Raw genomic sequence first — 13279 nt, 5'->3', positions numbered from 1 at the left:
AGCGTATCATGTCCGCTGCACATCGATAAATCCCGTCAGCATATGCTGTCGGCATTTATCATTGCACAAGCAGCCCCCTGCAGATTCGTGGCCAATCTGCTGCTAGCAGGGGGGTGATATTCAACCCGGTCGTATTCGATCGGGTTGATTTCTGTCCGCCACCTCAGAGCAGGCAGACAAGTTATGGAGCAGCGGTCTTTGGAGCTTGATAATTCAGCCTCATTGTGTGAACCTAGCTACGTCCCGTGTCCTGTCACCTATAGGTCGTCTGGTATTTTTATGGAGCACAGCTGGCAACCCTAGCTATGCCGCCCACTTCAAAAGTCAATTTTTCTTTTAGCTAATGGTCTGAATTGTTCTCCAATCAGAGCTCTAGCTACAACAGTAGTGCCATATGTGGAGAGTGCTGATTGGACAACAATTCAAACCTTTAGCTCATAGAAAAATTGACTTTTGAAGTGGACGGCGGAGCACGGGGTATTTGAATTTCATATCTATAGTAAAAAGTAAGTTATAGCGCGTATTCGTTGCAACTGATGAATTAAATTCCATTTAAAATATCACTAACATTCTGGATCTGATTTTATGAAGGAGATAGTTTACCATCACTTTAGCATCTTATTTTTAAGACTTAAAGGGATATTACGGTCAAAATTTAAAATCACATAGATGAATTACATGTTTGAATAGAAACATATTTGCAATATACATGTATTGGCAAAAATGCTTCTAGTAAAAGTTATCACAGTTTTAGTGTTAAGATTTTTCTCTGCACGTGGCTGTGAAGCATAGCTAGATATTGTCACTGCATCAGCATTGTAAATACTGCAGCTGCTCAGAGTGCCAGTGGGGCTTGTATCATGTCAGCAATTAACACATTTTTAGGGATTGAAATTTTAAATGGCATTAAACACCTTTTACTTTTGTTTAAAAATTGTGCATTGTCGCACGCTCCCTAGAGGCCAACAATTTAAATCCGTAACATAGGTTTTCAAAAAGCTGCAAGTTCCCTAAATTAGCTATTTGATTTCCAGCATTTGCAGGTTACAGAATTTGCTTTTTGCCCCCTCTAGGCTAGAGGCATTAAAGGGATAGTGTACTGAAAATTGGTTCCCCCTTGAAGGAACACTAAATTCAAAATTAAACTTTCATGATTCAGATAAAGCATACAATTTTCTAACACCTTTCCAATTCACAATTATCAAAAGCTGTACAATCTTTTTATATGCATACTTTGAGGCACCAGCTTCTACTACAAAAATTCACAGTATATACATATATGCATTTTGTGATTGGCTGATGGCTGTCACTTGATGTAGGGGGAAGGAAAATAGAATTAACTTTGACATTTCTCAAAAAAAACACCTTTAACTCATTTAAAATTCAGAGTGTTATTGCATTGTCTTTTTAGTATGAATTTGTTGATAATGCAATTATACTAATGATTCTAATGATTTTTTTAGACTAGGTGTACAGTTTAAAGGCATAGTAAGTCCAAATTAAACTTTCATGATTCAGATAGGGCATGCCATTTTATTCAACTTTCCAAATGTACTTTTATCATCAAATTTACTTTGTTCTCTTGGTATTCTTTGTTGAAAGCTAAACCTAAGTAGGCTCATTAGATCATTTCTAAGCCTTTGAAGGCCGCCTCTTATCTCAGTGCATTTTGCCACAGCTAGAGGGCGTTAGTTAATGTGAGTCATATAGATAACACTGTGCTCACTCCCGTGAAGTTATTTATGAGACAGAACTGATTGGCTATGTTAAAAGAACTGAGAAAAGGGGGCAGTCTGCAGAGGCTTAGATATAAGGTTATCACAGAGGTAAGAAGTGTATTAATTAAATATTTTGAGAATACTTACTTTATTTAGTTGCATATAAATATGTTACACTAACATACTGATTTTATCACAAGAAAAAAAAAGGGATCTTTCATGTAAAGTCGACTGTCCATAAGTTGGTTACATTTTGCTATTTTGGTTTTAAGTGACCTGTTTACACAAAGTCAACGTGTTTAAAAATTAAACCAACTATGACCAAGTTGTAAAACAGATGATTTTCACTTATTTGACTGTTTTGTAAACCTGCTTGTCAAATTGCTAATCTTATGTTTCTTGTTCTTGACCAACTTTGTACCGACTTGGAACAGTGCAAAGACAGTTGGAAAAATAAGAGTATTTAACTGAATTTATACATTATTAAAAAAAAAAAAAGCTTAAAGGGACAGTCAACTAATTTTTTTTTATTGTTTTAAAAGATAAATAATCCCTTTATTACCCATTCCCCAGTTTTGCACAGAAAACATGGTTATATTAATAAACTTTTTTCCTCTGTGATTACCTTGTATCTAAGTCTCTTCTGACGCCCCCTGATCACATGACTTTATCTATTGATTTGCATTTAAACCAATTAGTGCTCCGTTGTTAGAATCCACAGGCATAAGCACAATGTTATCTATATGGCTCACATGAACTAGCTTCCCCTGATGTGAAAAGCAAATACAAAAGCATGTGATCTTTAGGGACTTAGAAACAGACAGAAATTTAGAGGTTTAAAGGTTATAAAGTAGATGAATATAACCATGTTGATTGTGCAAAGCTGGGGAATGGGTAGTAAAGGCGTTATCTACCTTTTTAAACAATAACAATTTTTGTGTTGACTGTCCCTTTAACTAAAAAAATGTACACAAGTACATATTTGTAACTAAGGGCTAGATTACAAGTGAGATGAGATAAGCAATATTGCGACCACGCTAATGTGTGCGTGTATTACAAATTGTCAATAAATGGGTGCAATTGAGTGCAAACAATGGCCTAGATTTAGGGTTTGGCGTCAGCCGTCAAAAGCAGCGTTAAGGGGTCCTAATGCTGCTTTTTACCGCGCGCTGGTATTTAGAGTCAGACAGGAAAGGGTCTACCGCTCACTTTCTTTCCGCGACTTGAGGCTACCGCAGATCCCCTTACATCAATTGCGTATCCTATCTTTTCAATGGGATTTGCCTAACGCTGGTATTACGAGTCTTGGAAGAAGTGAGCGGTAGAGCCTCTACTGACAGACTCCTACCGTCTAAAAAAGTCAGTAGTTAAGAGCTTTATGGGCTAACGCGGGAACATAGCTCTTAACTACTGTGCTATAAAGTACACTAACACCCATAAACTACCTATGAACCCCTAAACCGAGACCCCCCCACATCGCAAACCCTATAATACATTTTTTAACCCCTAATCTGCCGCTCTGTACACCGCCGCAACCTACATTATAGCTATGAACCCCTAATCTGCTGTCCCTAACATCGCAGACACCTATATTATATTTATTACCCCCTAATCTGCCCCCCCCTCTAACGTCGTCGCCGCCACCTACCTACACTTATTAACCCCTAATCTGCCGACCGGACCTCGCCGCCACTATAATAAATGTATTAACCCCTAAACCGCCGTACTCCCGCCTCGCAAACACTATAATACATTTTATTAACTATTATTATCTGCCACCCCCACTGTCGCCACTACTATAATAAAGTTATTAACCCCTAAACCTAAGTCTAACCCTAACACCCCCCCTAACTTAAATATAATTTAAATTCATCTAAATAAATTTACTATAATTAAATAAATTATTCCTATTTAAAACTAAATACTTACCTATAAAATAAACCCTAATATAGCTACAATATACCTAATAGTTACATTGTAGCTATTTTAGGATTTATATTTATTTTACAGGCAACTTTGTATTTATTTTAACTAGGTACAATAGCTATTAAATAGTTAATAACTATTTAATAGCTACCTAGTTAATATAATTACAAAATTACCTGTAAAATAAATCCTAACCTAAGTTACAAATACACCTAACACTACACTATCAATAAATTAATTAAATAAATTAACTACAATTAGCTAAACTAAAATAAAATTAAATAAACTAATCTATAATACAAAAAAAACAAAACACTAAATTACAGAAAATAAAAATTTTTTTACAAGAAGTTTAAACTAATTACACCTAATCTAAGCCCCCTAATAAAATACAAAAGTCCCCCAAAATAATAAAATGCCCTACCCTATTCTAAATTACAAAGTAATCAGCTCTTTTACCAGCCCTTAAAAGGGCCTTTTGCGGGGCATTGCCCCAAAGTAATCAGCTCTTTTACCTGTAAAAAAAAATACAACCCCCCCCCCAAAATTAAAACCCACCACCCACATACCCCTACTCTAACCCACCAAACCCCCCTTAAATAAACCTAACACTAACCCCCTGAAGATCTCCCTACCTTGAGTCGTCTTCACCCAGCCGAACCAAATTCTTCATCCAAGCAGAGCAACAAGAGGTCCTCCATCCGGTAGAAGTCTTAATCCAAGCGGGGCAAGAAGAGGTCCTCCATCCGGTAGAAGTCTTCAACCAAGCGGGGTCTTCTATCTTCATCCATCCGGAGCGGAGCCATCTTCCATACAGCCGACGCGGAGCCATCCTCTTCAACTTACGGACTAACCACGAATGACGGTTCCTTTAGGGACGTCATCCAAGATGGCGTCCCTCAAATTTCGATTGGCTGATAGGATTCTATCAGCCAATCGGAATTAAGGTAGGAAAAATCTGATTGGCTGATTCAATCAGCCAATCAGATTGAAGTTCAATCCGATTGGCTGATCCAATCAGATTGACCTCGCATTCTATTGACTGTTCAGATCAGCCATCTTGGATGACGTCCCTTAAAGGAACTGTCATTCGTCGTTAGTCCGTCGCTTGAAGAGGATGGCTCCGCGTCGGCTGTATGGAAGATGGCTCCGCTCCGGATGGATGAAGATAGAATACCCCGCTTGGATGAAGACTTTTACCGAATGGAGGAAATCTTCTTGCTCCGCTTGGATGAAGAATTCGGTATGGCTGGGTGAAGACGACTTGGTGGGTTTTAATGTTGGGGGGGGGTGTTGTATTTTTTTTACAGGTAAAAGAGCTGATTACTTTGGGGCAATGCCCCACAAAATGCCCTTTGTACTTTGTAATTTAGAATAGGGTAGGGCATTTTATTATTTTGGGGGGCTTTTTTATTTTATTAGGGGGCTTAGATTAGGTGTAATTAGTTTAAACTTCTTGTAAAAAAAATTATTTTCTGTAATTTAGTGGTTTTTTTTGTGTTATAGATTAGTTTATTTAATTGTATTTTAGTTTAGCTAATTGTAGGTAATTTATTTAATTAATTTATTGATAGTGTAGTGTTAGGTGTATTTGTAATTAAGGTTAGGATTTACAGGTAATTTTGTAATTATTTTAACTAGGTAGCTATTAAATAGTTATTAACTATTTAATAGCTATTGTACCCAGTTAAAATAAATACAAAGTTGCCTGTAAAATAAATATAAATCCTAAAATAGCTACAATGTAACTATTGGTTATATTGTAGCTATATTATGGTTTATTTTATAGGTAAGTATTTAGTTCTAAATAGGAATAATTTATTTAATAATAGTAAATTTATTTAGATTCATTTAAATTATATTTACGTTAGGGGGGTGTTAGGGTTAGACTTAGGTTTAGGGGTTAATAACTTTATTATAGTAGCGGCGACGTTGGGGGCGGCAGATTAGGGGTTAATAATTGTAGGTAGGTGGCGGCGATGTTAGGAAGGGCAGATTAGGGGTTAATGCAATTTATTATAGTGTTTGCGAGGCAGGAGTGCGGCGGTTTAGGGGTTAATAGATTTATTATAGTGGCGGCGAGGTCCGGTCGGCAGATTAGGGGTTAATAAGTGTAGGTAGGTGACAGCGACATTGGGGGGGGCAGATTAAGGGTTAATAAATATAATATAGGTGTTGGCGATGTTAGGGGCAGTAGATTAGGGGTTCATAGCTATAATGTAGGTTGCGGCGGTGTCCGGAGCGGCAGATTAGGGGTTAATAGTATAATGTAGGTGTCAGCGATAGCGGGGGCGGCAGATTAGGGGTTAATAAGTGTAAGGTTAGGGGTGTTTAGACTCGGGGTTCATGTTAGGGTGTTAGGTGCAGATTTAGAGAGTGTTTCCCCATAGGAAACAATGGGGCTGCGTTAGGAGCTGAACGCTGCTTTTTTTTTTCAGCCAGCTCAGCCCTATTGTTTCCTATGGGGATATCGTGCACGAGCACGTTTTTCCAGCTTACCGCTACCGTAAGCAGCGCTGATATTGAGGGTTAAAGTTGAGCTAAATTATGCTCAACGCTCCCTTTTCTGAGGCTAACGCAGCCATCCAGACAACTCTAAATACCAGCGTTGTCTTAAGGGTGCGCTGGAAACAAAAGCAGTGTTAGCACCACGGGTCTTTACCGACAAAACTCTAAATCTAGGCGAATATTTGTACTCATCTGGGACACGGAAAGTCTAAGGGTTAAAAATAAAAAGTGCACCAACCACAACCTAAATACATTAAAATAAAGTGTCACACTCATATATAGAGCTTCACACTTCTGAACTCTTGTTAACCTAACTAGTTAACCAAGTTAGTTTAAGATATCAAGAGAACAAAGCAAATTTGATAACAGAAGTAAATTGGAAAGTTGTTTCAAATTGCATTCTCTATCTGAATCATGAAAGTTAAATTTTGACTTTACTGTCCCTTTAAGGGTTTTGCTAGAGCATTGCTTGCCTCACTTCCGGAGCTATTTCCGGCGCATGTATTGGGGCTATGTGAAAGACCGCCGACGTACAGTGTATGTCGCTGGTCGTTAAGTGAATAAACATTTACATTTTAAATAGAAGCATTGTGCATGTGGTGTAAAGTAACCTTTTTTCAATTTTTAATTTTTTAAAAATAATTTTTATTGAGGTTGAATATGTAATATAACAGACAAATTATATCACGGGTGTCATATACATATATAAAGAAAGAACATATCAATAATTTTGCCACAATATATAGTCAAATCTGTTACGACACTTTTATGCAAAATATACTAAAAATAAACCTCACATTTTCAGTTTTTTCTTTGATTCTAAACTTCTGATACTTTTAAAACCCAGAATAATGTAATAGATGAACAGCAATTTGTGGCTTACAATAAACAGAAACTAAAAATGTTAGGTTAGAATGTACTTGAGCCACCTGATTCTGTGTAATTAGGAAGAGATTAATTTTAAGTGCGGCATGTTTCAAGGGAAACCGCACAAGAATGCTCTGGCATAATCACATAATGCCAGAGTTCTATACATATATATATATATATATATATATATATATATATATATATATATATATATATATATATATATATATATAAAAGGTGTGGGGGGGGGGCGGAGAATAATCATGTATCTTCTTAGTTGGAAATAAGAGCCTTTGAATATATTACTTCTGTGCAGGTGCTCATGTTGAGTTAAACTAGTGGGACATGGCGGAGAGTGGTATAACTGTATATATATAAATATATATATGTATACCTATGGGGCAACACTATTGAGCAAGTAATGAGTATTAAACTTGAGGAGACCTGTGCAAAAAGATGCAGGTTATTGTTCTGAATGCTGGATCCGTAAGAGACCATAACATACACAGTAACCAGCATACTACTATAACCATCCTGAAGTCTACTGTGGGAGTAATAAAATATGAAAGCAGCAGTGAAACAATAAAGGGCTCTAAATTAAAACCCTGTTGCATACATATAAGCAGATGAGAAAAAACCAGTCCAAGCATCAGGCTCCCCGGTCACCATATATAACGGATATGTAGCAAGATGAGTCCTCAGCCTATCAAGCAAGAAATATTTTGACAAAGCCAAGTATAACCTTACGTGTTAAGGGTGTATATAAAAATATTGTTTTCACACTCCAGTAGTCTCGTTTTCAAATTCCTAATAAACTATATTTACATTTGTGATGATAGTGAACTTGCAATGTGTATAGGCCAACCTTGCACTATAACTAATCCGTCCTACCAAATATGTAGTGAGAAGAGATTTAACCATCTATAATGTATTATAAATCTTGTAAATTAAAGGTAACAGGCAGATAACAATATAAAACTATGCCTTACATGGATGAAAACTTTAGTCAGGGATCAGGGAGACCTTAATAGGGTTTAACTTAAATATTTTAACCAACAAAAGAGATTAGTAAACTCAAACCAAGAAATTCAATATAACACTGGAGCTCAATATAGGCAAAATGTATTTTAAGTTTTGCCTACTCCAGATCGGCTCTGTCCATGTGTTAGGCCCAGCTGCGACATGTATTCAGTTTTCAGAGCCTCAGAGTAGTTGGGTATATTAGCTTGAAAAACAAGCAGGGCCAGTATTTCAGATTCTGTCCCAATAAGGATATGCTGAATCTATCTTCAAGTCGCTATGCCTGCCTTTTTTACTTGTTTGAGACACGAAGAAAGAACTGTATTGGAATAGGCAGTGTTCTGCGTAGCTGTCTCTGATTCTGCTGGGGAAGTGGCTTCACGGCGATCAGATCAGACAGGAAACATCCCTGCCTCTGATGCAGCAGGACGCACTACCCGACTCAAGGTGGTCTCTTGGTGAATCTTTCTCATGTTAGGTGATGAACCGACAGGAGCCCCTTCAATATGTGCAGTCTTTGTGGAGTGGTCGCTAGATAGGGCGGGTAGGATGATGATACCTGGAGATGAATTAGACGTGATCTCTTCTGTAGCTCTACCAGAAGTAGTTTCCATGCTATTGTTTACAGCCTCTGATTCTCCCAGCCCCGATGCTGATGTGGTCGATCTGTCACTTTTGAATTGCGTAGGTACCTGGTAAAGTATATCTGTAAGTGTGGTCTTAAGCCTCTGGAAATGCTGTGCTATCAGCCACTGTATGCGTATCTCCCAGTTATCCACAGTTGCAACATCGCTAGGCGGATCCCCTACCATAATCTCAAGACCTATCGCGAATCGGGAGTGATGAAAAGCTGAATAGCAGTGGTATATGGAAGTAGCAAGAAGCTTCTCCTTAAATCCTCCAGTATCACTTCTCGTGATTCGTGTGGTCTCAGGTAGATTTCTGGTTCGCTCAGTATATTAGATGTCGTTGCAATACTTTATGTGCAGTCACAGGCCGCAATCTTATTCCGTCAAACTCTTGATGTAGGCGATCATTATTTTTAGTTAGCCTTGCTAGAATGTTGTCCCTTAGTATTATTATATCCACTCCTGCTGAAAATAGTCGCCAAAGAATAGGTAAAGATGACTTTTGCAACTAAAATAGCAGGAGCTCTCTCTCCATGCATCTGCTCTTGCCGACAGCTAGCTCCGCCTCCTTAACCTTTTTTTCTTAATACCAAACAAAAAATATTTTTTTTAAAACAGTCTTTTTTTAAATGCATGCAATACAATTTGGGTCTTTAGATAATATTGTAATTTATATCTTATTGTTGTGTGTTTTAAATGTCTTGTAGGTATACTTCAGTGTGAACCAGGAACTGTAAGAGATGAAACACAAATTTTCAGACTATTTTGTCACGAGTGCCAAAGAGTCTTTCATGACCGTTTAATCAACAACGAAGACAAGCAATATTTCCATTCAATGCTATCTGAAATGTCCAGTGAGTATTGGTAAATTTACAATTACGTTCAAAGAAAAAAATGCAAAACTTTAATGCTACCATTGCAAATATACAATCATTAAAAGCAGTATTATCTTCCTGTTGTCTTTGGTTTCATTAGAATTACTAATCAGATCCTTGGCAACATTGTTTAAATGGAATAGAAGATTAAATAAATACTTTGTACCTTTTTTAATTAAAATCTCTTTGTAGCCTCATAGATCACAGAAACTATAATTTAATTCACCATTGATAGTTTTTGTTCTACAAGCTTGCTAATAGTACAAGTTTTCTGATGCGTACACAACCACACATTCAAGAATTCAGAAATCTTATTTATATTTATAATGAACACAGATTTGAATACACAATTAAAACTGAGTAAAGAAAATGTGAAAATAATAATAATAAAATAACTTAATATCCACGTAGTATGGGCAGGACTTTTTAAATAATCTCGCCAGAACAGAGAGCGCTGTCTATGAAAAAATCCCTATATTTTGCAGATTTACAGGTTTATTAAATTAAATTATTTTTCTATCAATCATATAAAAGAGCAATAGTTTAACATCTTAACAAATATTTGCATTTAAAAGTTAATTTAAAGCTGTTCATAGTGTATTAATGATAAATTTGGTATCAGTGGGAACATATTAAAAAGTAGCTTTCATAAACACATGAGCAGTAAAACAAAAATTGCTCTTTTTAATGTATTAAAGGTGGGTATAGTCTTTTTATATGTACACTTTCTTAGGCATCAGGTGCTACTGAGCATGTGCAAGAGTTTATATTATATAGATATATGTGTTTGTGATTGGCTGATGACTGCCACATGATACAGGGGCCAGGCAAATTAAAGTCAGTTTTGAAATTTGTTAGAAAAAATATATACCGGTTAGTTAAAATTAAGAATAAGGGGCCTATCTATCAAGCTCCGAACGGAGCTTGACGGCCCGTGTTTCTGGCGAGTCTTCAGATTCGCCAGAAACACAAGTTATGGAGCAGCGGTCACAAAGCCCGCTGCTCCATAACCCTGTCCGCCTGCTCTGAGCAGGCGGACAGGAATTGCCGGAATTCAACCCGATCGAGTACGATCGGGTTGATTGACACCCCCTGCTGGCGGCCCATTGGCCACGAGTCTGCAGGGGGCGGCATTGCACCAGCAGCTCTTGTGAGCTGCTGGTGCAGTGCTGAATACGGAGATCGTATTGCTCTCCGCATTCAGCGATGTCTTGCGGACCACAAGACATTTGTTAAAGTGGCCTCAAAGTCTTTTTAAAATGCAATTGTTGATTATGCAAATCTACGGTACATAATGATCCATTTAGTATTTATTGCCTTGTTTCAGGCACTGTAGAGGTGGGACTCATGTTTTCTGCTTGGCAAGCACCATCACTTGATGTAATGGCACAGCCCATATCCCTGAGTCTGGTGGTTGTTAACTGTCATTATTATATTATTATTCAATTATCATTATAAAAATGTAAACCCATTATAAACTTCTTAAATAAAAAAGATGAATACTGCTGATGCAACCACAATAAAAAAATAAAAAAAATAAACTAAAACTATGACGTGTTTATTGCTGCAACCTAAGTCTATTTTAAATTAATTGTATAAATTTGACAAATGTCTTCTTTATTTGTAGGTAAATACTTTTCTGTTCAAATTGATCCAAGCTACTTTGTTACTAAACCAATTATTTTTGGAGATTTCTTGAAGGTAAAAAAAATCCCTTTATTTATTTATTATTATTTTTTTTTAATAATGAGTCATTTCTGTGATAACAGGAAAAGAATGTTTATGCACAAGTTATAGCGTCCATTTAGAAAAAATATTTGTATTAACTAAAATGCCAGTTTAGGTAGAATTTAAAAAAAAAAAAAAAGGTATAACCAACCCTTTACAATAAAAAATGTCACACGCGTCAGAACATTTAATAAAATGATAACAGTATTTTAAAATGTTGTTTAAGTGTTTTATTTGTGCTAAATAAAAATTAAATCAATCTTTTTAGCCTTCCACATTTATCAGTCTGCTTAATCAGTTTTGGGCAAGCATTACTCGATAAGTAATTGGCATTAGGTAGAAAAGCTGTATAAAAAAAGTTAATTTTTACATAAATTGCATTTTGTTTTGTACAGGAAGTGCCTCACTTACATTTACTTTTATACTAATATATCTTCGTTTATTGACAACAGTCTAATTAATTCTAGGTTAAGGGTCAGCTATGTTTGGGACATCTGCGATAATATTACCAGCTTCACAAACATGTTTTACTTGAATACTCATTTGTTCTTAATAATATTCACCTAGATTACGAGTTTTGCGTTAGAGGCTGGGTGGTGCTAACGAGCAGTTTATGATCAACGCTCACTTACAGACAGCGCTGGTATTACGGGTTTTTATAACCCAGTCAAGAAGTGAGCGTTGAGCAAAATTTTGCTCCTTAACGCACTCTAATACCAGTGTTGCTTACGTTAGCGGCGAGCTGGTGTAACGTGCTCGTGCAAGATTTCCCCATAGGAATCAACGGGGAGAGCCGGCTGAAAAAAAGTCTAACACCTGTCAAAAAGCAGCGTAAAACTCCTTAACGCAGCCCCATTGATTCCTATGTGGAAATACATTTTATGTCTACACCTAACACCCTAACATGAACCCCGAGTCTAAACACCCCTAATCTTACACTTATTAACCCCTAGCCACCTACATTATATTATTAACCCGTAATCTGCTGCTCCGGACACCGCCGCCACCTACATTATACTTATGAACCCCTAATCTGCTGCCCCCAACATCACCGACACCTACATTATATTTATTAACCCCTAATCTGCCGCCCCCTATGTCGCCGCCACCTTCCTACATTTATTAACATATGCAAAACAGAATGAGAAGCAGTCTGCCAGGAACGAACAGCAGCATCAATAGCTTGTTCTATGGCCCGGTTACCACCTGGTAGTAGCTTCTTTCTGCCCAATTGTGCTTTCACAGAGGAAAACTTTCCTGTAGTATATCAGTCTGATCCCGCCGACATGGTCAGTCCAGCCCCGAAATACCAGGCAATTCTCCTCTGAACAAGGAACATGACAACCCCAGACGATCGTTTCGGCCTCCTTTGGGCCTCGTCAGTGAGGTGCAGCCATATCCCTCTAAGCACATTGGGCAAGGAGTCCACGTCTGGTTTCCCCCATCACCCTTAGGGAGACTATCCCCAGGGTCATATTTACATATGCAAAACAGAATGAGAAGCAGTCTGCCAGGAACGAACAGCAGCATCAATAGCTTGTTCTATGGCCCGGTTACCACTTGGTAGTAGCTTCTTTCTGCCCAATTGTGCTTTCACAGTGGAAAACTTTCCTGTAGTATATCAGTCTGATCCCGCCGACATGGTCAGTCCAGCCCCGAAATACCAGGCAATTCTCCTCTGAACAAGGAACATGACAACCCCAGACGATCGTTTCCGCCTCCTTTGGGCCTCGTCAGTGAGGTGCAGCCATATCCCTCTAAGCACATTGGGCAAGGAGTCCACGTCTGGTTTCCCCCATCACCCTTAGGGAGACTATCCCCAGGGTCATATTTACATATGCAAAACAGAATGAGCAGCAGTCTGCCAGGAACGAACAGCAGCATCAATAGCTTGTTCTATGGCCCGGTTACCACCTGGTAGTAGCTTCTTTCTGCCCAATTGTGCTTTCACAGAGGAAAACTTTCCTGTAGTATATCAGTCTGATCCCGCCGACATGGTCAGTCC

The 13279-nt window shown here is 37.7% G+C and overlaps 1 protein-coding gene across 1 annotated transcript in view; it reads left to right on the top strand.

Annotated features, from left to right (window-relative positions):
- The window catches only part of DNAH6 (dynein axonemal heavy chain 6), a 482313-nt gene that overhangs the window by 194264 nt on the left and 274770 nt on the right, over window positions 1-13279 (top strand). The window contains exons 42-43 of the mRNA XM_053703293.1: window positions 9379-9525; window positions 11174-11247. Coding sequence (XP_053559268.1) covers window positions 9379-9525; window positions 11174-11247 — 221 coding nt within the window. The remainder of the gene's footprint in view (window positions 1-9378; window positions 9526-11173; window positions 11248-13279) is intronic.

The sequence above is a fragment of the Bombina bombina genome, chromosome 2 (assembly GCF_027579735.1).
Source record: "Bombina bombina isolate aBomBom1 chromosome 2, aBomBom1.pri, whole genome shotgun sequence".
In the NCBI taxonomy this organism is placed as follows: Eukaryota; Metazoa; Chordata; class Amphibia; order Anura; family Bombinatoridae; genus Bombina; species Bombina bombina.
This window is presented reverse-complemented; position numbering and strand designations above follow the sequence as displayed.